This window comes from Plectropomus leopardus, chromosome 5, assembly GCF_026936395.1.
Source record: "Plectropomus leopardus strain MGB_pleo_1.0 chromosome 5, ASM2693639v1, whole genome shotgun sequence".
NCBI classification, from domain to species: Eukaryota; Metazoa; Chordata; class Actinopteri; order Perciformes; family Serranidae; genus Plectropomus; species Plectropomus leopardus.
In genome coordinates this window covers 22,169,513-22,195,231 of record NC_142180.1, presented here as the reverse complement: position 1 = coordinate 22,195,231, position 25,719 = coordinate 22,169,513, and the positions used below count along the sequence as shown (strand labels likewise).

General features: G+C 41.2%; 1 protein-coding gene and 1 long non-coding RNA gene across 3 annotated transcripts in view; one reads left to right on the top strand and one right to left on the bottom strand.

Moving 5' to 3' along the window:
• fbn3 (fibrillin 3) overlaps positions 1-24,383 on the top strand; it is a 76,617-nt gene extending 52,234 nt beyond the window's left edge. Inside the window, exons 20-64 of the mRNA XM_042516665.2 lie at positions 921-1,058; positions 2,165-2,215; positions 2,422-2,547; positions 2,670-2,897; positions 3,472-3,597; positions 3,710-3,838; positions 3,952-4,077; positions 4,322-4,447; positions 5,108-5,230; positions 5,401-5,526; positions 5,745-5,870; positions 6,742-6,864; positions 7,022-7,144; positions 7,248-7,373; positions 7,474-7,596; positions 7,942-8,064; positions 8,628-8,789; positions 8,960-9,028; positions 9,175-9,300; positions 9,439-9,564; positions 9,692-9,841; positions 9,952-10,023; positions 10,113-10,238; positions 12,138-12,263; positions 12,781-12,906; positions 13,014-13,130; positions 14,281-14,409; positions 14,525-14,644; positions 14,815-14,940; positions 15,115-15,267; positions 15,367-15,432; positions 15,534-15,659; positions 16,702-16,821; positions 16,918-17,040; positions 17,231-17,362; positions 17,476-17,601; positions 17,730-17,936; positions 18,241-18,366; positions 18,533-18,655; positions 18,917-19,033; positions 19,148-19,276; positions 19,586-19,705; positions 20,433-20,664; positions 20,827-20,980; positions 21,475-24,383. Of these exons, the coding sequence (XP_042372599.2) occupies positions 921-1,058; positions 2,165-2,215; positions 2,422-2,547; positions 2,670-2,897; positions 3,472-3,597; positions 3,710-3,838; positions 3,952-4,077; positions 4,322-4,447; positions 5,108-5,230; positions 5,401-5,526; positions 5,745-5,870; positions 6,742-6,864; positions 7,022-7,144; positions 7,248-7,373; positions 7,474-7,596; positions 7,942-8,064; positions 8,628-8,789; positions 8,960-9,028; positions 9,175-9,300; positions 9,439-9,564; positions 9,692-9,841; positions 9,952-10,023; positions 10,113-10,238; positions 12,138-12,263; positions 12,781-12,906; positions 13,014-13,130; positions 14,281-14,409; positions 14,525-14,644; positions 14,815-14,940; positions 15,115-15,267; positions 15,367-15,432; positions 15,534-15,659; positions 16,702-16,821; positions 16,918-17,040; positions 17,231-17,362; positions 17,476-17,601; positions 17,730-17,936; positions 18,241-18,366; positions 18,533-18,655; positions 18,917-19,033; positions 19,148-19,276; positions 19,586-19,705; positions 20,433-20,664; positions 20,827-20,980; positions 21,475-21,852 (6,050 nt within the window). The 3' untranslated portion in view covers positions 21,853-24,383. The remainder of the gene's footprint in view (positions 1-920; positions 1,059-2,164; positions 2,216-2,421; positions 2,548-2,669; positions 2,898-3,471; positions 3,598-3,709; positions 3,839-3,951; positions 4,078-4,321; positions 4,448-5,107; positions 5,231-5,400; positions 5,527-5,744; positions 5,871-6,741; positions 6,865-7,021; positions 7,145-7,247; positions 7,374-7,473; positions 7,597-7,941; positions 8,065-8,627; positions 8,790-8,959; positions 9,029-9,174; positions 9,301-9,438; positions 9,565-9,691; positions 9,842-9,951; positions 10,024-10,112; positions 10,239-12,137; positions 12,264-12,780; positions 12,907-13,013; positions 13,131-14,280; positions 14,410-14,524; positions 14,645-14,814; positions 14,941-15,114; positions 15,268-15,366; positions 15,433-15,533; positions 15,660-16,701; positions 16,822-16,917; positions 17,041-17,230; positions 17,363-17,475; positions 17,602-17,729; positions 17,937-18,240; positions 18,367-18,532; positions 18,656-18,916; positions 19,034-19,147; positions 19,277-19,585; positions 19,706-20,432; positions 20,665-20,826; positions 20,981-21,474) is intronic.
• On the bottom strand, positions 3,869-25,231 carry LOC148189570 (uncharacterized). 2 transcript variants are annotated; one of them, XR_015776616.1, is made up of 6 exons: positions 24,935-25,231; positions 18,987-19,066; positions 15,521-15,671; positions 15,345-15,408; positions 9,156-9,292; positions 3,869-4,001 (listed from the first exon to the last, which is right to left on the bottom strand). It is a non-coding gene; the product is annotated as an uncharacterized LOC148189570 (long non-coding RNA). The 2 variants fall into 2 exon arrangements; XR_015776615.1 differs by lacking the exons at positions 3,869-4,001; positions 9,156-9,292; positions 15,345-15,408; positions 15,521-15,671 and adding an exon at positions 17,370-17,506.
• Positions 25,232-25,719: the final 488 nt, after the last annotated feature.

Sequence of the window (25,719 nt, the reverse complement as noted above, 5' to 3'; positions counted from 1 at the left end):
GAGGTTTACTCTCCGCCTTTGTAAACAAGCACTGAGGTGGTTCAGGTTTCCAGGGGCCATCCAGAGACATTATCATCTTCAGATGTTGGGCAAAATGGCACGCACAGATGATTTATTAGATAAATACTTGCATGCATGGCCTTGGTTCACATGGAGATTGCTTTTCTTCTTAGAGATCTGCCGAAGATTCATAATGACATGTGGTATGTAAGGCTCTCTGCTGAGGTTAAATATTCCACTTGTTTGGAGGTTTGTTACTTTTGGGAAATCACTGAGAAAGCTACATGCTAATACAGACTACAGATGTTATTATAACTGGAAGGGAGAATGAGTCATTAAATAAATACTCATACATATTGCATGAGCTGGCCCTGTCAGAGGTCTACAAATTCCTCTGGTTGGGTTCAGTTCTGTTTTATGTTTTAGAGGCCATCACTCAGCAGGGGAAAAGAGGGAAAGTAAATTGTGGTTTTGTGTTCGGGTGGCCTCGCGGTTTTGGAGAAAAGGTGTCACTGTTATGACTGCACACTCTTTCAGTTCATTAGGAATGGAATAGCATGGGATTAAATGTAATAATGCATGTGCTTCACTCAGCTCAGCAAGAAGCCAAAGACACAGGTTTTATGGCAGGGAGAAAAGTTGAAGGTGACGTTTTGATTGTTTTTGTGGTGTTTTTTGTTGCCATAGTTAAAGGTATCCTGTGGAGATTTTGACATCTTGACCACTAGTGGTGCTGTGGAGTAATGTTTTAGTGAGTAGGTAGATGTTAAGTTTGTGGCTTATGCTTTGCAAATGTTTAATGGTCTAAGAACTGGACTCAACACTCTATTAAGGCCTGAAGGATGTACACAGGTTACGTTTAAATTAAAGAAAACCCAATAAGGTATCTATAATCAATTCTTCTCTTTTTGAAACCACAGATAGTATGAAGAGTACGTGCTGGCTGACGAAACAAGATAACCGCTGTGAGGTCAACATCAACGGAGCCACACTGAAGTCAGAGTGCTGCTCCACACTGGGAGCCGCCTGGGGCAGCCCCTGTGAACCCTGCGAGATCGGTCAGTTTGCACACACACTGATGCTGCTAAGTTTTTGTGCCAGTGTTTGTAACAGTGACCATTTTATGCTAAAACTTAAAAAGACTTAAGAATGGATTGATTATTGAATGGGCCGACTAGCCCAAAGTGTCAAGGTCCCCCATGGCGCTCAACTGCAAAATGTCACTCAAATGAACACATGCGGACTAGAGATTCAAAATGACCACAAAGAGAAAACAGTTAGACTTGTTTGTTATATTAGATTTATTTCTAACATGCCAAATAAATAAACATGAAAGTATAAGTAAGAAAACAAAAGCAGAATACCCAGCAGACACAGTGAACAGTTTAAGTCTTTCATGTTTAAAAGGAACAAAGTGAGAAATGAGAGGAACTGAATACTTATCAAATCCTACTTCCTTTTTTTTATATCTCATTAATAAACTTAATATTAAAAATGAAAGGGAAAACAAAAAAAGTACAAAAATGGGTGAAACAACCTAAAAATGACTACAAAGAGACAAAAAAAATGACCAAAAACAGACACAAACTGACCTCAAAGAGACTCAAAATTACTAAAGAGTTAGAAAACAACAACAAATACACACAAAATTGCCCAAAATAACTACCATACAAAGAGACACAAGGCAACCATAAGGTTAAAATCACTCCAAAAAGACACAAAATCACAAAACCACAATAAGATGCATAATGACTACAAAGAGACGCAAAACTGACGTAAAGTCCGTGTGTCTTGCTGCTGTGTAGGAGAGGTGGTGGGGCCTTCTGCATGTCATAAACCAGGGGCCCATTGTCTCATGATCCACCCATGGGTTTCAGCAGTCCTCCACAATGTCTTTGATTTGTAGAAAAGCTGAAATTCCTTCACATTTGCCAAGAACATTGTAAATACAGGAGCAAATTAAATACAGGTTTTACTCATTTTTTAAATTTTTGGTCAAGTATAAAGTACCATTATATTGTGGACATCATAACTGGACCAACATCAAATTTAAACTTAAGGCCAATATTCACCTGACATTTTAGCAAACCAATGTATGTGTTCATTCAGTGCTCATAAATGAAATGTCTTTATTGCATCGCTCAATCTTCTCCTGTCCCCTCAGACACCGCCTGCTCTCGAGGGTTTGCTCGCATGAAGGGCCTCATTTGTGAAGGTAAGAACATTTGATAACTTAATGAACGGTGACAAAGCTGCAGTGCTCCGTCATCCAACATCGACGTCCATGAAATCATCCTTTTGTCCTTGTAATGTGCCTCAATGTTCTCCCTTTAGATTTCTTTTGAGGAAAAACAACAACTTTTTCCTGTGTTTGTGTTTCACCTTGTAATCATGGTTCTTAAAATGTCCCGCTCCCTGCAGACATTAATGAGTGCGAGGTGTTCCCTGGAGTGTGCACAAATGGCCACTGTGTGAACACGCAGGGCTCGTTCCGCTGCGATTGTGCCGAGGGTCTCACCTTGGACAGCACTGGACGCACGTGTGTAGGTAAGAGGAGTGCACAACAAACAAACCCAACGCAGTTATTTCCAGAGGTTATCACGTCACAAAACTTAGACACAGAGGTGACTTTGTTTGTTTGTTTTGTTTCTTATAACCAACTTTTCTAGATACACGTAGTGAGCAGTGCTACATGAAGTGGCAAGAGGATGAGTGTGGCGAGCCGCTGCCAGGGAGATACCGCGTGGACATGTGCTGCTGTTCAGTGGGTGCTGCCTGGGGTATCGACTGTGAGGAGTGTCCCAAACCATCCACACCCGAATACAATGCCATCTGTCCCAGAGGGACTGGCTTCGCCAACAGAGGCGAAATTCTGACTGGCAGGCCGTTTTACAAAGGTACCGACATTTTTCAATTTTGCCTTGTGCTCCCTCAAGTGTGTAGATGTGTGCTGGAAGAACCCCGTATCACCAAAGAGACCACAGCAGAAGCTCTCAGAAAACATGCACAACTATGGACGAAATGAATGCATGCAATGAGTATAGACAGAAGACTCCATCTCTGTCTCTGTCTTAGTATGTAACAAGCCAAAATGAGCTCTTACTCACTTTGGGTTTCCCTACATTGTGAATTAAATCAGAAAAATAAACTATTCTCCATTTGTCTGTGGAAATCCCCCAAGGACCCCTGGTTTGGAATCACTGCCCTAACCTTAGCCTCGCCCATGTCATAATTAGCAAATGCAGATTTCGTTTTTAGGTTCCCATTATGTGCTACATAGAGCTAAGGGACTTAAGTTCCTGTGAACATAGGAATCACCCCCTGCTGTGGGATTCAACGTGGTCAGAGAATGAAGTGTAACCAGCAACAGTCATAATCATGTTCAATATTCCTCCTGTAAATTGTTTTATTTTGACCAAATGCCAGGTTTTTGTAGCCCAGACCTTTTTAACTGTATGTCCTTATCTCCAGATGTAAATGAGTGTAAGGTGTTCCAGGGTCTGTGCACTCATGGAACCTGCCGCAACACCATCGGAAGTTTCAAGTGTCGCTGCAACAGCGGCTTTGCTCTGAACGCAGAAGAGAGGAACTGCACAGGTATGAGAGAGAGAGAGGGGGGAGTCAGACTTCTTCGGTTTAAATGAAACATTTACGTCACAATCTTTAAGCAGATAGTGAATGTTCCTTTTTTAATGTCTTTGTGTGTCAGACATTGATGAGTGCCACATCTCACCGGACTTGTGTGGTCACGGCGCCTGCGTCAACACACCAGGCAGCTTTGAGTGTGAATGTTTCGAGGGCTACGAGAGCGGCTTCATGATGATGAAGAACTGCATGGGTAAACAACAAACCAATTCACATACACAATTACACAATTTCAAAAGAAAAGTGGGCCTTTTTTTATCTCTTCGCTCTTCATCCTTCTTTCCCTCTCTCCCTCTCTGCTGACAGACATTGACGAGTGTGAGAGAAACCCCCTGTTGTGTCGTGGAGGAACCTGCCTGAACACAGAAGGGAGTTATGAGTGTGAATGTCCCACCGGACACTCGCTCAGCAACGATGGATCTGCCTGTGAAGGTGGATTATACATCATGCAGCACACACACATGCATTCACACACACTTGCTCACTCGGTGTATATCATACTCAGCACATCCACATTCACTTTAAAAGCTAGGAGACTTGGAGGCTCGGTCAAGTCCTGAAAAACTCCTTTCACACAGTAAAACTCAAAGATAATATCATTATTATTCATCAGCTTCGATACACTACATTGCACTGTATATGATGCCTAATTCTTTTTGTTTGCTTGTCCTCTCAGATGTGAATGAGTGCCAGCTGAGTGACAACTTGTGCAAAAATGGCCAGTGTGTCAACATGCCAGGAACCTACCAGTGCTCTTGTGACACTGGTTACCAGGCCACACCAGACCGACAGGGCTGCGTTGGTGAGTGGAACAAACTTCGTCCAAAAAATCAACACCAATGTTGGATAATTAGGGAAATTATGTTTTCATGCACTATTGTATTTGGTGTACAATAAAAAAAAGATAATCTCTAAATAGAGAGAAGAACAGTGATGGCATTTCTGAAAACATTGGAAATCTGTTTTATGATGAAAAAACACAACATTTAATTAAGGTGAAATGATAACAGAGAACAGATATTTAATGCTAACTTTTTCCAATCAGAAGGACTTTAAAATATAATGTTTTGTTGTTTTTTTAACCAACTTCTTTAGCCACGAAGGGACTATGAAGAGGATCTGACCAGAATGTCTCAGTGAATAATTTAACGTAAAAGCAACAAAAAATTGTTTTAGACAGTAAGGATGGTTATAGTGAATGTATTTAAAAAGAAATTAAAGCCACTAAAATTAATGTCTTATATTAAAGGGAACCATCTGAGAGTGTCTAACATTTTCAATAATAAAAAAAGAACAACCTAAGATAAATCTGCAGTCTGTTATACACAACATTACGGAGATGAAGATAAGCTTCTGGAGCATTCTGGTAAACAATGTCGGCGTAGTCCACTATTGTTAGTACAAGTTGTGAACTAAGTTTCTTTAGCGATGCCTAAACTGTAAATGTGACATTTCTTTGCAGATATTGATGAATGCACCATTATGAACGGAGGCTGTGAAACCCACTGTACTAACTCAGAGGGCAGCTATGAGTGCAGCTGCAGTGAGGGTTACGCTCTCATGCCCGACCTCAGGACCTGTGCAGGTAAAACTTTCAGGAGATGTTTAGTATATCTGTATTTCAATAAACTTTTTTCCCAGAAACTAAAAAAGTCATAATGTGTTTCCATCATGCCCCATAGTTTTCCCATTAAGAGTAGAATACTTGTCTTCTACGATCTATAGCACACTGAAATATATTTTTGCTCCTATTAGATATTGATGAGTGTGAGGAGACTCCAGACATCTGTGATGGAGGCCAGTGCACCAATATTCCCGGGGAATACCGCTGTCTGTGTTACGATGGCTTTATGGCCTCTATGGACATGAGGACGTGTATCGGTGAGAAGAAAAACAATACTTTAAATATAAAAACAACTTATCCTGCCCTGTATTTTTTGTTTTTTTTGTTAACTTTTTCGGTCTGCCACATTAATTTACTCTGTCTCTCTGAGCTGATCTATGGGACCTCCTCTGTCAGTCTCATTTTCTGTCACTCTCATCTCTAAAGGCCAGAACATTCACCTGTTATCTGTGTCTGTCCATCTCTGTCTGCCCAGATGTGAACGAGTGTGACTTGAACCCAAACATCTGTCTCCACGGCGACTGTGAGAACACCAAAGGCTCCTTCATCTGCCACTGTCAGCTGGGATACTTTGTCAAGAAGGGATCCACGGGCTGCACAGGTACACGCACGCACGCACACACGCACGCACGCACGCACGCACGCACGCACACACACACACACACACACACACACACACCAACACACCAGGGCATGAGCGGTCTGGACCTCTGTGTGTCCATATCTGAGTCGGCTGTTGAGACAGTTCACCCATGCATACCGTAGTTCCAGGTCTACAGTTTTTGAAGTTATCATTTATTCATGACTCACTACTTATAGAATTAAAAACTATCTGCTAAGCAAAAAGCAGCATTTTTAACATCTCTTTGCATGCCATTAAAGCTACAGTTTGAACAAAAACTTTGTCATATTTACTGAAATTGTCATTATATTCTGTTATAAAAACCATGTCACTCCTTCTACTCCTCAAATGGCATTAGCCTGAATCTACTGCGGCACACCAAAACAACCAATCGGAGCTAAGGAGTCTCTAACGCAGCTGTCAGTCATGTCAATCACTTCTAACGTGCACTCCAACTGTCAAACTCGGCAGCACTTATCAAATATAAATCAAGATTTTGTCTCGCCTTAAGATTTTTTCAGGAACATAGTTTAATGTACTGTAAAGCTGTAAAATGAGAAAGTTCATGACCAGGTCGCCAAAGTGGAAACAGTCAACCAAAGTAACTAAGGACAGCCCACCAGTTGGACCAACTGTCTGCAAATACGTTTTTTTCTGTTATTGTTGGGTTTTTTTAATATAAAAGTTACCAGCTTAGTTTTAACACAGGAACGGATAACTGAAAAAAAGTGGCTGCAATATTCTTTATATTCTTTTCTGTTAATTTATTTAGTGTTCAACGGGAAACAGCTGGCATAAGAATGTGTATTACAGCCTGTCAATTAATTCATTCATTGCTATACCTCTCCAGATGTGGATGAGTGTGAGATTGGGGCTCACAACTGCGACATGCATGCGGCCTGTATCAATGTGCCTGGAAGCTTTAAATGTCGCTGTCGAGACGGCTGGGTGGGAGACGGCATCAAGTGTGTAGGTGAGTACACGTAGTATTATATTAGCTGTGATGTGACTATTTTTGTTGCAAAAGAGTTTTAAAGACAAATAAAAGGACCAAAATTGTCTCCTTTTAGCTTTTTTGTTTTAGTTCTGGGATCAAGATTTAATTTTATTTTTTCTTCCTCTTCCTGCAGATCAGGATGAGTGCTCTGCAGAGGACCACAACTGCAACCCTAATGCAGACTGTGTCAACACACCGGGATCCTACAGGTGTACATGCAAGGAGGGCTTCAACGGAGACGGCTTTTCCTGCTCTGGTAAGACTGCTGAAACTTTCTGAATGATTCCTAACTGAATATTAGCTACAGCAGTGAGCTTCATGCACAGGAAATTTCTAACGCTTTGTCTGTTCTGTTTTAGACATGGATGAGTGTGCAGACAATGTGAATCTGTGTGAGAACGGCCAGTGTCTGAATGCTCCAGGTGGCTACCGCTGCGAGTGCGAGATGGGCTTCACTCCTACAGAAGACAGCAAGGCCTGTCAAGGTGCTGCACTCATTCTGTCACATTTTATTCTCTTTACTGTCCTTTTTTCATCCAGGTAGTGTAACTAACGGTCTCTCTGTCTGTCTGTCTTTTGCCACAGACATTGATGAGTGTAATTTCCAGAACATCTGCGTGTTTGGAACGTGCCAGAACCTTCCAGGGATGTTCCGTTGCGTGTGTGATGATGGTTACGAGCTGGACCGCAGTGGAGGAAACTGCACTGGTTGGTGTTTCACTTCTGTAACTTTAGCTTTAAAATCACTTTGCTCAAACACAGAACAGACTCAAATAGCTTGGCTGAGTATCCTTGACAATAATAACCTTAATTAATGCATCCTATTACCGTTCACATCGAAATATGGCCAAGAAATGTGAAGACCAAGGATGTGTCTGCTTTAGCCATCTGTTAATTCCTTTCATTTCTCAGTCTTTATGCAGCGCGACCACAAATTACTGTTAGTTTGTGACATAAGCAAGATTTTTAGTAATTAAAAGTAGTATAATATACCATATAAATGGTTAGCTGGTGTGTGTTGCTGAACTTTACATGTTTTGTTTTGTGCTGTAGACATCAACGAGTGTGCAGACCCTGTGAACTGCATCAACGGGCTGTGTGTGAACACACCAGGGAGCTACCTGTGTAACTGCCCCGCTGACTTTGAGCTCAACCCCACCGGAGTCGGCTGCGTGGGTGAGTCTCTCTTAAAGCTGGCAGGGCTGAAATAAGGGACATTCTTTGAAATTCAGCAGGTTTTAATGAAGAAAACCATAATAGGCAATCTTTTGTGATGGACTAAATGAAATATATCCAGAAAAAGAGAAACATTCATGATGAAAAAATAAGAAAATTAATAAAGATGTACAGAAATTAAGCACAGCATGGAGAAGGTTCTGCATCATTCATTATTTACCAGAAGTGCAAATGTGCAAATTAGGTCTTTTTAAATTTTTTTTTTTTTTTACAGTTGCATGACTTCAAAAATGTATCCTTTACTTAAAGCCTCCTCTTTAACATTTTAATTATCAAATAGAGACTACATGCATTATATATGTTTAGAATCAGGTCAGTTGTGCTGCAATTATGGTCTTTAAATTTTTTAAAATATGAGAGCACAGTAGCAAGATGCTGCATCCCTCCAAAACTGTACCAGCAATGACAGATGGCAGGCACCTTATTCTGTTAAAACTCACACATAACCCTGTGTGATGAAAGAGAAACACCTCACGTATTGATAATATAATCTGTCTTTTTAGATACCCGTGTTGGCAACTGCTTCCTGGACATCCTTGCACGTGGTGATGGAGGAATCTCCTGCAGCGCGGAGATCGGAGTGGGCGTGACCCGTGCTTCCTGTTGCTGCTCCCTGGGAGGAGCCTGGGGAAACCCCTGTGAACTGTGCCCCACCCCCAACTCCAGTATGTGCCGCAAGTCCTCAACCGATTGATTACCTACAGCCTAATATATACTGTAAAATCCACGTCATATTTAGTCATATTTGTTGGTCATCGTATGTTTTAGAAAACGTTTTTGCTGTTTTTTTTTTTTTTTTACTCTAACTTGCTGTATGTCTCCCTCTTGTCTGTAGCGGAGTATAAGACTCTCTGTCCAGGAGGAGAGGGATTCAGGCCCAACCCCATCACTGTTATCTTGGAAGGTAAACCAAACAGCTTTGTCTGTTTTACAGTGTTGTGGCAAAAAAATAAACTTTGGCATCTATTTCACAATTTTGAAAATGCATTTTGACATAAAATCAATACATGAGTGACTTCTTTGTATCTTACAATTTGATGTATTCTCCAGATATTGATGAGTGTCAGGAGCTGCCGGGTCTCTGCCAGGGTGGAAACTGTGTCAACACCTTTGGTAGTTTCCAGTGTGAGTGTCCAGCAGGCTATTATCTCAATGAGGAGACTCGCATCTGTGAGGGTAAGAATCAAACGTAATATAAATACCATTGAATTAGTTTATTGACTGAAGTTTAGCCCTGCATTTATGTTACGCAGATTAAATATAAAGAGACAATTAACTGCGCTCACATCAGATGTTGTAATATCTGTCATATAGATATTGATGAGTGCACGACCCATATCGGGATCTGTGGACCTGGTACCTGCTACAACACTTTGGGCAACTACACCTGTGTGTGTCCCCCTGAGTACATGCAAGTCAATGGAGGAAACAACTGCATGGGTGAGAAAACATTTATTCTTATCATTTTTTTCTAAAAATGAACTTAAGAAAGTCATTGCAGTTCAAAAGGCAAATATTTTAAGTCAGTTTTTGGACATAAAGGACTGCCTTCCTCTTTGCAATGCAGACATGAGGAAGAGTGTTTGTTATCGCAACTTCAACGACACGTGCGAGAACGAGCTGTCCTTCAACATGACCAAGAAGATGTGCTGCTGCGCCTACAACGTGGGCAAAGCCTGGAACAAGCCGTGTGAGGCCTGTCCAACTCCTGCAACCAGTGAGTCTCAATAAACACACTTAAACACACTCTGAAGCAGCTGTTAAAACATTGCTGTATGAGTAGGTTTTATTGCCGTCACTGAGTGTTTCCTGTCCTGTCTGTTCCAGACGAGTACCAGATACTGTGTGGTAACCAGGCTCCCGGATTCATCATTGACATCCACACCGGCAAGCCAATCGGTAAGGTCACTGCAAGGTGACACAGTGCTGCACAAAACTGACACTGGTACCGCTAGCATTGTAACATCCTGTGGTTTTGTGTCGTGCAGATATCGATGAGTGCAGGGAGATCCCTGGAATCTGTGCCAATGGAGTGTGTATCAACCAGATCGGCAGCTTCCGCTGTGAATGTCCAATGGGCTTCAGCTATAACAACATACTGCTGATTTGTGAAGGTAAAACTTGCATAATGTTTTCATCTGTTTCGTCCTAACTGTGTCTATTGCAAGGTACTTGTGATTTGTAAAACACACTCATTTATTTTGTGATACAATGGGCCTCTAGTAGCGACATCTCTGTAAAAATCTTCTAGATCTTCTCAGAATTTTCTGTGAAGAGAAAAAATATTAGAAGTCAACTACAAATGTAGAAAACGCGCTTAGCCATCTAATTCTACTCTTACCCTAGTGCGCTTAATGATGTCTCCCAATGCACATGACTGCTGGTTGTTATTAGCATTGGTACAGCTGCTAAATACTATATGAGGGCAGGTTTTATGCTGTGTGCAGATATTCTGGCACATGCCCAAGAAAAGGCCTTTTCACAAAAGCATTTTGAGATTTTGCAGTTGGAACAACACAGTGTGGAAGATTAAATTAATAATGGCTGAATTCCATTTAGTTGTTTTGATTTCAGAATTCAGTATTCTGCGAGCTGGCTCATTGTCACTCTCACTGAAGCACTTGAATATAACAGAGCCATCGTTAATGGTTATAGTAAAACCAGCGCTTTTCCTACTATGACAAGTCAAAATGTCTGCTGTTAAAAAGGCCTGTCAGGGAGATGCCACCAAACAAGGCCATAATAAGAAAAATAACTTCTGCAGCAGGGAAAAATAGATTTGTAGGAAATACAAATACATCTGTTTTACTCAACCTTTACTGTGTCCATTTCAAAATAAAAGCCCTCCAACAATGTTTCTGTCAACAGAATCCCATCAGTTGTTGACACAGGGCGTTTTATTGTGAAATATTTGCAGGACCGTGTTGTTGACAATGCAGTAGCTTGCAGGGCTTCATACATGAATAGTATATGTGCTCATAATTTTGGAATTACAGTACTCATAACAGCAGGCACCCCTGCAGAAGTGTCGCAGCAACAATGCTGCCAGTGTGAATACCGAGAGCGTGCAAGATTCAGCAGTTCGGCAAGGTTGACGTCACACACTGCTCAAGCATGCAGTGTGTTCCAGGCGTAAGAGAATAGCAAAAATAAGAAAACTTTGGTGAATCACTGAAATCAGTGGGTACTAACAAAATAGGAACAGGTCTAGAAACAAAAATAAGAGGAAATTCATTTTATATATCACCTCCATGAGGCCCAATGGGCATGATGGTGTTATATAATTCTAAGTGCGCTCTGAGTTTCAGAGTTGTTAGGGTCACATGTGAGTCGTTGACCCACCTGGCCATCATGTGGGTCGTGAGGGTGTGATGGGTCCGGGTGTGAAATTAAAGCAAGTCCAGTTGCCTGCGTTTTAGCACTATGACCTGGATGACCGAGAATCTTTACCAACATGGCCTTGCATAGATTTCCTGCTCTTTTCCTGCTACTTTAGTTTCCTGTCTCTCACTTTCACGCACAAACAAGCTCACACACATTTACACACTTTTACCTCCTCACGTATCTCCTCTTCTGACCCTGCTGCTGAATCATTGCATGCTTATGCGTCTTTTATACAGTATTGAGTACATACTTACTGCTGCTGGCACAAACACTTTCCACACTAAATCACAGCAACACACCCTACAGACAGACACACACACACACACATACACACATAAATAGAGTTACACTTGCTCTCTGGCAGCGAGGCACTTTTACAAGCAGTCCACTCAGTAGAGTTAATGCTGCCTTTTCCCTCATGAGTTATGCCCTTGTAAAGACAAGAGAGCACCTGCCTGGACCTTCAATCATCCAGAACCTGCCAGTGACTGTCTGAACCGTACCAGAGCCAAAATGGAGCCGTTGTGTTTTCTCTCCTGCTGCCCACAAGCTGACTGCCTGCTCCGACCAGACAGTTATGGAGCCTGTGATTGATGTCCACTGTGTCTCTCTTTCTTCCCCCTGCGTAGATATTGATGAGTGTAACAGCGGGGACAACCTGTGCCAACGCAACGCCAACTGTATCAACATTCCAGGCAGCTACCGCTGCGAGTGCTCGCCAGGCTTCAAACTGTCCCCCAGTGGGGCCTGTGTGGGTGAGTCCAGCCTGTCTGACCTTACCGGGGTTTCCATCGTAAAATACAAAGGAAGGTGGACTGATGGAAAATATGAAACATGGTTATCCCTTGTTATTGTAATCTGCATATACAGGAAACCTGCTGATGTATGGTAATGTACATCAGCCTTTGACTGAAACTAAACACAAACAAGGTCAAATCAAAGCATGAAGGATTTGTGCAAGTAAAATGCAATGAATGATGTTAGTAATGCGAACAGAGAGTTGACTAGTCGATTAACAAGAAAATAGTTAAGTCAAGTAATTAAGTCATTAATCAAAGATGATGGACCAGTTTCTAAAATGTTAGCATTCGTTACTACTGTGTATTTCATATCACTGTGAATTGAATATCTTTTGATTCTGGATAAAAGAAGCTATTTGAGGACATCACATTGGACTCTTGGACATATCATAGGCTAAATCACTAACTAAAATAATTACTAGTTGCAGACCCTGATAACACGTAAGTAATTTTACTTCTGTTTCTCTCTCAGACCGTAATGAGTGCCAGGAGATTCCTAATGTGTGCAGCCATGGAGAGTGCATCGACACGCAGGGAAGCTATCGCTGTCTCTGCCACAACGGCTTCAAGGCAACTGCTGACCAAACCATGTGCATGGGTGAGAAGCACAACCTAAAACTGCAACACACAAAACACTGTGTCAAAACAGACTTTTTTATTTGTTTAAACCCACTATAAATGATGTTACTTTTGTGTGTATTTTAGACATCGATGAGTGTGACAGACAGCCGTGTGGTAACGGTACCTGTAAAAACACGGTGGGATCCTATAACTGCCTCTGCTTCCCCGGCTTCGAGCTCACGCACAACAACGACTGCATGGGTATGAATCATATCATCATAAAATGAACTGTTCTGCTTTACAAAGGCCCACAGCATTTTAAAGGTCAAAGTTGTCTATGTAAAATATGACATGTTGATCTGACCAAAAAAGTCTAGAAACATGCCTTGAAAAAGTACGTAAATATATTAGTCTAAAGTTATGTTTACTTTATATCTAATTTTTAAGTCAATTAAAAACTTGGTTGGATTTACTGAAGTTTGTGAAGTTGTTAGAACTTTAAAACCAGTACGTTTCACTTGTTCTTTGTAAATGTAAGTTTTTTAAGTAGACCCAGTTAGGTTGATGTCACTGAACACTCATTTGTTTGCTCATTTAGGAAACTAAAGGAAAATAAAGTATTTATAGTATAAAGTGAGCACAACAATTATTAATATGCTTGCTTGTTTTTTTTTTCCACAATATGCCATTTTGAGCATCTTAAGAAGAGGCCAGTGTTTGTGAAAATTAAACAGTTAAAACAAAAACTTTTTAGCCTTGGGAAATATTTTCAACAAAAACTAGAAATATTAAAATTACATGTCTCTTTGATTTTACTTCAGATCTCAACACGGCTCCATGACACTGTTTTATCAAAAATACCAATACTTAAAAAAGCCTCAGCCACCTCACAAGCTAAAGAAACATTCCATCAAACTATACATGTTATGACTATGCTTTTAACTGTAATAAACTAAACAACATCGTAGGTGTCAGAATTGTACTATATGTATTCTGCTACTTGCAAACTAGTCAGTCACATTTGTAAATTCTTAAACATGGTAACAACACAGAACTTGCAGATATCCAAACTTCACCACATGCAAAAAATCCTCTTTGTTATGATCCAGGTATATCAAACTAACTTAGTTTCATTGAGTTGCTACCACTTACTTGTCATTTTTAAATTACAACAACTTAACAATATTAAGTAAATACAACAAAATATTAAGTAAACTTAAATATTGTAAGTACACATAACTCTGCACAAGCAGATTTATTTACGTACCTTTTCCAAGGCGATCAGTTTTTTTTTTCCAAAACAAAAGATGCCAGAAAAAAACATTTTGTTCTGTCTCTGGTTGTGTTTGTTGATGGATATCCAAAGTCAGAGAAATGTTTAGTCCTAAACTTCTCAATGTTTACCTTACAGATATAGATGAGTGCAGCGCTCTACAAGGCCAGGTGTGCAGGAACGGACAGTGTATCAATGCACTCGGTTCCTTCCAGTGTCTCTGCCATGAGGGTTACGAAACTACTCAAGATGGGAAAAACTGCGTCGGTAAGTCAGAGATTAAATTTACAAGGAAGCAACATGGCAGCACAGTTTGCCTGACATGCACAGGCATTAACAAACATTCTCTGAATGATTTGTACTTTTCACCATTTCTCCACAGATATCAATGAGTGTGCGAGCCTGCCCGGCACTTGCTCTCCAGGAACTTGTCAGAATCTGGATGGATCTTTCAGATGTATCTGCCCTCCTGGCTATGAGGTGCAGAACGACCAGTGTATAGGTAAGTCACACACATTTTTAGAGACAGACACGCTTCAGTACAGACTGAATGCTCCCCATGCACGCAGACCAGAGACTGAGGGTGACCGAGCCATCTGCTGCAACGCACACTCACAAATACAACACAATCATCTTCTCACCTTCCTGCCTTCTTATACACTCCCTTACCAGATATCAACGAGTGTGAGGTGGAGCCCAACATCTGCCAGTTTGGCACCTGCACCAACACCCCCGGCAGTTTCCAGTGCACCTGCCAGCCAGGCTTCGTACTGTCTGACAACAAACGCCGCTGCTACGGTGAGCAAAGCTGTTAGTTAGAAGCAGGCCACAGCGGACAGAGTAGATGATCTTGCAGGAATGTTGTGATCTGACATATCTTATCCCCCTTACTAAGATGGTTTGAGGAGGTTTGTCTTTGTGTGTCGTATGAATAACAGACCAGTTACTGTTCTTTTTTTTCTCTAATGGCAGACACCAGAGAAAGCTTCTGTTTCACCAAATTCGAGGCAGGAAAATGCTCCGTCCCTAAAGCTTTAAACACCACCAAGGCCAAATGCTGCTGCAGCAAAATGCCTGGAGAGGGCTGGGGACTCCCCTGTGAGCTGTGTCCACGAGAGACCGAAGGTGTGTAACACACACACAGAACCTTAATTAAGACATACACATTCACACAAAGACATATGCAAAACAATGAAGCTGACCTTTTTTTTGGTGCATCTCCAGCTGCTTTTGACACCCTGTGTCCCTTCGGCCACGGAGCCTATCCTGGAAAAGGTGATGCTCGTGAAGGTGAGTTCTACAACGTAGATCTACTCCGTAGAATTTAGTGACCAATTGTGGAGCTTTGGTATGTGCTCAAAAATACGCTAATACTCACTTTCTCTCTTTAGATACGAATGAGTGTCTGGACAACCCAGGAATCTGCCAGAACGGTATCTGCATCAACACAGATGGTTCGTTCCGCTGTGAATGCCCCTTTGGATACAACTTGGATTACACCGGAGTCAACTGCATTGGTGAGATGGTTTCTGGAATTACAGTTACTTATTGTAAATATACTTTTTATGTATACTTTATTTAATCAGGGAGTCACATTGAGATCAGGATCTTATTTACAAGTCAGACTTGACTACTGAGTAAAGAAATGAAACAATTAAGATAATGACCTTCAGATCTTCATTCATAACAATGACATTCAAATTCTAAATCAACACGTGAATGACTTTTCTATCAGGTTTTTCCAACTTTTTTTTTTTTTTTACTTATTCATACTCATTCTGTTTAAACCTGGTATTTATGAAAAGTTGCAGACAAAAAGCAGAGTCAAAAGGTGATAAAGCAGTGGTTTGATTAAGTGATTAATAACTTGCAAACACTGCATGCAATAGTCCACCTTCCACCCTTTTTTCTCTCTATCTCTCTCCGTCAGAAACACACACTTGTGCTGCAGCGCTCAGTCCTTGTATTGTCACAACAGTTGAGCAGCAATTCAACAGCATCAGAAATGATGTTTATTTATAAGAAAGCTGATTGAATTATAATAGGATAACTCATTTAATCTTAATCTTATAAATCTTTTATTTGAATTGAGAATTTTGTTTGAAAATGTTATTTTTTTTAAGGGTGATGTCATAAAATATGATGGCAGAGATTTAAGGCTTCATTCAAAATTCTTAAGAAAAGCTTTAAATGTAAAACAATGACATTTGGTACAGCCCTACATAGGAATTACAGAGGGAGAACAGGGTATTTTTAGTATTTATCATAAAACAGCCGCAATAAGGCACATAAGGAAAAATCAATGGCTGCAGGACTTCTTTGTAGGTACTTTACTGCCTTTTATTGTGTCTCTGAATATATCGCTGACATTAGTACTATCACCAAGTATTCTTTTTATTGCCAGTAGCACCAGAGTTCAGCTTTTTCCTGCATTACAGCCTCATCTATTTTTAGACTAACATTTAAGCTGCTAATGAGTGCTTTTGAAGTCTCAGGTACTGTATAAATGTTTCATTGGTTTTAATTGCCTCTTCTGTCCCTGCTCTGCGTTCTCCCCAGACACTGATGAGTGCTCTATAGGAAACCCATGTGGAAATGGAACCTGCACCAATGTGGTGGGAGGTTTTGAGTGTTCATGCCAGGAAGGCTTCGAACCCGGACCCATGATGACCTGCGAAGGTCAGTCATTCACGCATTAACACTCACATTCACACAGGCATTTTCCATTTAAAATGACAGCAAATGAAACAAACCTGTCTCTCTTTTTGACTTCAGACATCAACGAGTGCTCCCAGAATCCTCTGCTGTGTGCCTTCCGCTGTGTGAACACGTTTGGCTCCTATGAGTGTATGTGTCCTGCTGGCTACGTGCTGCGAGATGACCAACGCATGTGCAGAGGTGAGAGGGCGCAGCACAATTCCTTTTTGTGTCACTTTTATCTCAAGTCTCATCATTTTTGGTTTTTTACTCCTTTTCTGTGTGCAGTACTCATTCTTTGACAACACTGAAACAGGATGTAACAGTTTTCATTTTAGCTATCTGTTGTAATAGTTTTACCCATTGGCCATCTCTCCTTCTTCCTTAACAGACCAGGACGAGTGCTCCGAGGGTCTGGACGACTGTGACTCCAAGGGTATGACCTGTAAGAACCTGATCGGTACCTTCATGTGTATCTGCCCTCCTGGCATGCAGCGCAGACCCGATGGAGAGGGATGTATGGGTGAGTAAAACCGTTTCAGCTGATGTGAAAGGTTCTCGTCAAATATCTGCTGTTGTTCCTGGATGTATCTGCCTCTTCACTTTCTTCATCCTCCCTCTTTTTGCTTTGTACAGACCTCAACGAGTGTCGCGCCAAGCCTGGCATCTGTAAAAACGGACGCTGCGTCAACACAGTGGGAAGCTACCGCTGCGAGTGCAATGACGGCTTTGAGCCCAGCTCCACTGGAACCGAATGTATTGGTAAGATAACTGAACTTGTCTTTATATATAAAATTCAGATGAAGTTTAGGAACCAAAACATCTCTTTTTTTTTTTTCTTCCATCTCTAACCTCACACACTCCTCACATCCTATAATCCTTTCCTTTAGACAACCGAAAGGGCTACTGTTACACCGAGGTTCTGCAGACGATGTGCCAGCAGACCTCCACCAACAGGAACAGCGTGACCAAGTCTGAGTGCTGCTGCAACACGGGCCGAGGCTGGGGGTCACAGTGTGAGCTCTGCCCGCTGCCTGGCACCGTACAGTACAAGAAGATGTGCCCACTCGGACCCGGATACACCACAGACGGTAGAGGTGAGTCGCACAGTGATACTACCGATTGATTTTATCACATATAATAAACAAACCTTGTATTTCTTAATTTAATTTGATTTATTCAACGCAATCTTTTAAAGTATCACAATAACTAAAGAGAAAGCATTATAATATGAATATGGGAAGGAAATCAAGCAAGTTGAGGCACATCAAGTTGCTATGAGAAGAAGAGCTCACACTGTTATAAAAGAACTTAATGAGACTGGGAGCTCTCTCTTGAATTATGGGTTTGGCAGCGTGAGTCTAATCCAGATAGCTTTCTAAAACGTCTCTGTACTTCCAGACATCAACGAGTGCCAGGTGATGCCAGATCTGTGTCAGAACGGTCAATGCATCAACACCATCGGATCCTTCCGCTGTCACTGTAACGTGGGCTACAAAACCGACTACACTGCAACCTCCTGTGTTGGTACGGCTGATCTCTGTCCTGTTAATACTCTCCACTTATCAGTTCAGTCTCAAAGGCATTTGGTTTTACAGATTGTGAATGTGCTGTGGGTCACTGCACTTGGGTCAGTCTACAGACATTTTCCCTTGCATTTATATTCCTTATTTTCCTTGTCTACTAATTCCAGATATGGATGAGTGCGCTCTGTCTCCAAAACCCTGCAACTTCCTGTGCAAAAACACAGAGGGCAGCTACCTCTGCTCGTGCCCCAGAGGATACAGCCTGCAGCCAGATGGAAAGACTTGCAAAGGTAGGTGGACTTAGATTTGTTTGGCTATTTCAGAGCTTCATAAAAGCCATAAGATGTTCTTTAATGATCTTTTTGATATTTAACAATATTAATAGTATTACAACATACAACATCAACTTGAATGTATTTGTTATTATTACTGTGTGTTAGAAATTAATACATTTCTGTCATGTAATTTTATAAATAAGCTTTGTAGCTTTGAGGCTTCATCCCTGCATACACTTTTGATGGGCGTTAAATTCTTTCTTCTTTCCCTCTAAGATCTGGATGAATGTTCGACCAAACAGCATAACTGCCAGTTCCTCTGTGTCAACACCATCGGAGGCTTTACCTGCAAGTGTCCTCCCGGCTTCACCCAGCACCAGACTGCCTGCATCGGTGAGTGCAAGACAGGAGAAGATCAGTGTTACCCTGCAGCACAAACAAGAAGAATAAAACAAACACAAAAATGCATCTTGAATTCTAATCAAATGTGTTTCTCTCTGTTTGCAGACAACAATGAGTGCTCCGCTCAGAACAGCGTGTGTGGTGTCCGGGCCGCTTGTGTCAACACGCCTGGTAGCTTTAACTGTGAATGCTCCAAGGGTTTCTCTTTGGACAGCACAGGCTTGGAGTGTGAAGGTGAGCAGACACAAAAACATTCACATTTAGTTATATATAGTTCAGAGAGAAGAGTCTCTCAAACAAGGTCCTTTAATTCCAAAATCAACGGAATATGAAAGACAAGTTTCAGCAACAGTGCTTTTGATAAAACAACAAACAGTGCAAAAGAAACATTTTATAAAAAGACACTTAAGGAGTCAAGAGAATAGCAATCAAAGACAACCTGGAGAGTAAAAAACAGCATGGAGAGGGTTCTGCTGAGGTGTTTGTGAGGCGCATTAGCATCACCGCTGAAAATGAGACACTAAAACTGTTTCTTTTCCTCAGATGTGGATGAGTGTGGCAGTAACCACCGCTGTCAGCACGGCTGTCAAAACATGATGGGAGGTTTCCGCTGTGGCTGTCCTCAGGGCTACGTGCAGCACTACCAGTGGAACCAGTGTGTGGGTGAGTTACTCTGACTCAGTCTGGGAGTTTGTCATGTTAACAGCAGAGGCACCAGTCGTGTAGAGGACCTGGGGAATCTGGGTCTTTTAAGGATTTTTATAGGACTGCAACATGATGTTTATCTCTAAAAATATATATATATATATTACATTAGAAAAATTAGGTAGGGATTACTTCAAAAACTTTGTAATCGAGTTTCCCCTTAAATTATTAATTATTAATGTTAAGTGCCTTGGGAAAATTCCTTTTCATTGTGGAATAAAGCAATGAAAAATGAAAATTAGAATGATAAAATTATTAGAATAATGATGTTTTTCTTCATTTATCTGATTTTATTTGACACAAAAATAGCCATATAAATAATTTTCTGACAGAATGTGACATTTCTACGTTCATCCTCCATCACAATATAAAACATTTTTTAGTCATTTGTAAAAATAAATTGAAACTCCATTGAAAAATTGTACATAACAACACAAAACAGGACAGAATTATTAATAACATAGTTGTCTCAAAAGTAATTTGAAAGTGTTATTTTCTTGAAGTATTGATGTCAGAATTGGCTTTAAAGGTAACGATCTCATGACCATAAAGGCAGTAATGCAGAACTGTTATCCATCGACATCATAAACATGCAGATGAAATGTCATTAGGCATTTATCGTCTCTCTAACACATCCATCTTCTAATTTTCTGTCTATTCATTTTTCTCTCTTTTCACTCCACAGATGAAAACGAGTGTCAGGGAGGATCAGTGTGTGGCTCTGCTTCCTGCTACAACACCCTGGGCAGCTTCAAGTGTGTGTGTCCCTCCGGCTTCGACTTTGAGCAGACTGCTGGTGGCTGCCAAGATGTGAACGAATGTACCACGGGCAGTAACCCCTGTATCTACGGCTGCTCCAATACAGACGGAGGCTACCTGTGTGGCTGTCCTGGAGGTTTCTACAGAGCCGGGCAGGGGTGAGCGAACACAGATTATGAAAATCACTTCAAGCAGCTATCACCAGACATTTTCACCATCTCATTATAACACAACATCTGACCCCGTTTCACGTGCTGGTATCGTTGCTTATGAATTTGAAATGAATTTCCGTCCGTCTAACTCTCTTTGTTTCCATCCAGTCACTGTATGACAGGCTCAGGTTTCCCAGGCCAGTTTTTGGAGGGTGATGACGATGACAGTCTGTCTCCTGAGGCCTGCTACGAGTGTAAGATTAACGGAGGAGGAAAGAGCGCACGACACAAACGCAACGCTGATGAAAATGACATCGACCAGGTACCTGTTTTGACAAACGCTTTCTCAATGCTTGCCATATTGAGTCAATAATTCAAAGTGAGCATCTTCTCATGTAAGACATTAGTCTGTTGAGGTCTATATTTCAGTTTGAGATGTTTCTGCGACCTTAGGTTTGGCGTTGTCAAGAATATCAATTTAGCTGTACATATCAATTGTAGAGATGGGCAATATATAGATATTATATCGACATCATGGGACAAAATGTCCTTATATATGCTGCTGTGACGACAGCAGGGCATGTAGATGCAGCAGCCTGTAGCTCCTCAAATCCTTGCAATCTTTTTTGCTATATTTTGCTGCTGCATTCAGTCCAAACCCTACACAACTTTCCCCGATGTTGATAAGTGCTTCTCTATCGTAGAAAAGTCGTGCTTTAGCAGCTATTTTAGGAGCTACTGGATGCTGCATCTACATGCGCTGCCGTCCTTGTAACAGTACTCATGTTTCACCTCTTTCACTCATCCTCACTACAGGAGCCAGCAGTGAGCATGGCCAGCATAGACACCCTGAACTCCATCCCTATGAATATTTCTCGGTCCTCGCTGCTGAACAAGGAGCCTCTCCTGGAGCTCCTGCCTGCCCTGCAGCCCTTGGAGCACCATGTGCGCTATGTCATCACCCACGGGAATGCTAATGAGCATTTCCGCCTGCTGGAACGACGCGACGGAAAGACTGTGCTCCGGCTTGGCAAGAGGCCGCCCCCAGCGGGAACCTACCGACTAGAGATCGCCAGCCTGCGACTGTTTGGACCCCGAAGACTACACCAGCTGGAGGATCTGCACGACAGTGACTACCTACAAGGGGAGATAGGCGATGCCCTGCGCATCAAGCTCCACATCCACCTGCACTGAGCTCAGAGTGCGCTCACAATCCTGTCCTGGACTGACTCCTAAAGCCTTCGAGTTTTACCTTTTATCCAATAACTCCTCCAGCTCCCCCCTGCAGGACCATCCCCACTAACAGGGGTGATCGAGGGCTACAAAAGACTGAGTCAATCAGCCCAACTCTGCCACCACTTTGTTACTGTTATGTTATTATATGTTCATGTTTTGTGTTTTTTGTTTTTTTTTTTTTACCCTGACTACACTTCCCCTTGTACCCGACCCAGCACTCATTCTCCACTGAGAGAGCCAGCGGAGGAGATGGCAGAGAGGTGCCCTGGTGCTCGGACCATAGACCCCAGATAAAGACCAGATGGCAGACAGATGGTTCACAAGTCCATGAAGCACTTCTGTAGATGAGCAAAACCAAAAAAAAACCCAGAAATGATGTGCTGAGAGTGGCCAAAACTGTCTTAATGCAACATGTGTGGTAATATTTAAATCACATACAGGAGCTAAAGTGATGTCTTTTTGAGTAGTGTTCAGAAGAAGTGAGCTGAAGTGTGACGTCATTGTGGTCCTAGGACTTTCTCACCTCTCTGTGATCTTAAAAAAATCACAACACTGGGGAACAAGGTTGGTCCTGTCCACCCCTTTCAGTATTGTAGTGTGTCATTTAATGTGTTTGTGCTGTTTGAAAAATGTTAACACGAAGGACTGCAACATTTAGACAGCATTTCAGGTTCTTATAGCCCATAGCGGTCTGTTTTAGAGCTGGGTGACATCCAATTTGCAGACAAGAACTCGGCAAGCTGTGCTCTACTCTGATGTAACTGACTTTTGTCCTGCCTGCGGGCAGTGGCGAGCAGGGATTAGCGTGTTTGCGTGTGTGTGCTGTCATGTTTGGTTACCTCAGTACTTTCACCGAGTATGGACACCATGCTGTGATGCTGACTTTGATACAAAAAAAGGGTGCTAGTGTCGCTCAGCATCAATCATGAGCAGGGAATACACCAGCTAGTAGCTCATAGACTTAAAAGAAGATAGATCAGGTCATGTTTGTATGTATCCTTTTAGGGATTAAGACTTCAGGTGCACTGATTCTGGAGCTGAGAGCTTTTTCATTAAGTCCAAAGTCTTTTTCCCTTGTCGGCTGTCAGAAGCATGTTGCTCCCCCTGCTTCTGCATTTTTCCAAATAAATCCTTAACAAAAATGCTACAAGAGAGTAGAGCTGCAGCTGACAGCCGGCGTCGGGAGGCTAAACTTGACTATGACTGTATCTGACTTCTTTGACTTTACCGTAAGCCTGATGTCTGAGGTCTGACGCCTCGTTTACAACACAGAAACCAACAGCTGACTCCAGTAGCAGTCTCAAAGGTACATGACGTGAAGCTGTAACTAAAGACAGTGCTTTAAAGTGTAAGGACACGCACAGGTGAACACGAAACCTCACAAAAAAAAACAAGTATCCGTCAGGTATCATCTTTAATTTCTCATGATTTTTTTTTCTCTCAAAGAGAAAAAAGGTGCTAGATAAAACCATCTCTTAACGCTGTACAAAGAAAGTGCAGTCTTGAATCTGGATTGCAAAAATGACTTTTTTTTTTTTTTTTTGCTAGGATTTATTGTTGTGTATGTCTGTCTTTTGTATTGTCTCAGTGCTGAAAAAAACAATATTATCAAACTTGCTTCTTGAAAATTAAATTGTATATTTTTAAGTGAAATGTAGATTTTTTTTTTTTTGTTTAAATGTCAAGGCTGCCAAAACAAATACTCACAGTAAACCCAAGATTGAAGGCCTTTAAGTGCTGTTGACTTTGTTTTGTTGAGAAAAAAAGCAGCAAATCCAACAAAAAGCAAGCATTGTGTTGTATTTGTTGATCACTGACTGTATTATTGGAAACCACTGTTGCCAGTCAAATCAGCCATCAGCAAAAAGAAATCAAAACATAAAGATAATTAACATTCCCATCATTGATTATCTCATACAAGCTTACACTGTCTGTACAATGCCATACGTATCAATGACCATCTGCAGCTACAATCTATGGTGCTAAACGATAAACTTTTTCTCCTAACAGTCAAGGTTGCTGCACTGTCCCACAGCCTAATCATTGTTTATAACACATAACCATTTTCTAACCTGGGAACCTTTGTATACTTTGTATCTTTATTGTCAGTTTTTCTTTTTTTGCCACTATGTTTTTAAAAATTGCAGTGTGTTGCGTATGCTTACTGTATCTCAGCTTCAGTGTCAAACTTGAAACAATACTGTCATCATCATCTGCTTGCATTGAAACGTGTGCCTTTTGATACCAAAGTCCAGCTGAAAGCTGACATGACAATTATCCAGTTACACCACATCTACCAGCTGACGATCAATAAATCAATCAGCCATCCTGGAACATCTTTTGAATGATCATCATTTTGGTGCAAAGACAAAAACCAAAGATTTATAACACCAAATGGCAGTCTGTAAAATTAGAGTGATTCACATAATATTGTAAACTTGTGTCCAGTGATTTTAACGGCAATAAAGTATTGTGGGTTATATTTTTAAGTCCTGTGTCCAGAGTAATTTTTTGGCAACTGTCATTTCTTTCCAAAATGGCCAAAATTTAGCATGATAAAAAATGGCCAAAAAGGCAATAGTTTAGTATGTCGAAAAAATGTCAAATTTCGGCCTGTCCAATCAATGGCTGAAAACTGCACGTTATAAGTTGTAGAGACATGTTATAGTATAAAAAAAAGTAGAAATAAAGGCCAAAAAGGCCAAAACGTCATAGTATAGTATGTCGAAAAATGTCAAATTTTGACATGTCCAAAATTGGTTGAAAACCGCATATTATAGTTCGTAGAGACGCGTCATAGCATACATAGTGGAAATAAAGTCCAAAAAGGGCCCCAAACCTCCAAATTTAGCATGAGGAAAAAATAACCAAAGACGCTGTAGTATAGTATAGGGGTGAAGGAAAAATACACATTCACATAAGAATCTCAATTATCGTTTTTAACAATTCAGAATAAACATCGATTATTCTTAGCCCTCTAAAATTGTTATCATTTAGAAAAGTCTTGATAACTTTGAGACCGTTTGTCGGGTCGCCTTACTTTTTTCTCCGGTGAAAGCTGCCGGCTGTGCCGCTCAGAGGGATGAGTCCGATGTATCGTAGCTCTTTCTGAAGCCTCAGTATCCAGTCTGGGAATTCCGGTGTTTGTACGGGACCTTGTTCAATATATTCATGATGATAATTCCGATATTAGGTGTCTTCCGTCCATATTTTATCCATATTTCGATGATAAAAGTACATTAGCATCGATGCTAAACGCCATATTGGATTCCCGTGGTTCCATGAAGAGGTCAGAGGTTTCTATCGGTCTTGTCCACCAATCGGAAGACGAGCTGACGCTTTGTATCCGCCTACGTATGCCACACGTCATCCGGAGCAAACTGCACTGTGATAGGTCTAATCCTGCTGTATCTATCGCTCTGTGTTATTGGTAGCGCGTCGTGCACTAGAATAAACCCCTATAATAATAATGAGACAAGGGTAAATCAGGAGACAGTCTAACAAGCAGCAGGGCCTCATATGAATTTAAACTCTGTGTTCACTGCAGGCAGAGCAGGCAGGAGAATCAGGCCCCTCTCTGAAGTGTCAGGGGTGTGATCTGCAGCATCGCAGAGAGGAGCTGCTTTGCAGAATGGCACACATAATGGGTTGTACAAACAATTGCAAAAAAATGATGGGAGTTTATTTTGGAAAAGTGTGTCCATTTTTTGAACTATAATAATTACAGTGTTAATTATTTCACTTTCTGATTCCCAACACTTGGGAGAAAGGTTTTCTACAACAAAAAAGCTTGTACATAATAAAATCCTCCATAATTTTGTACAA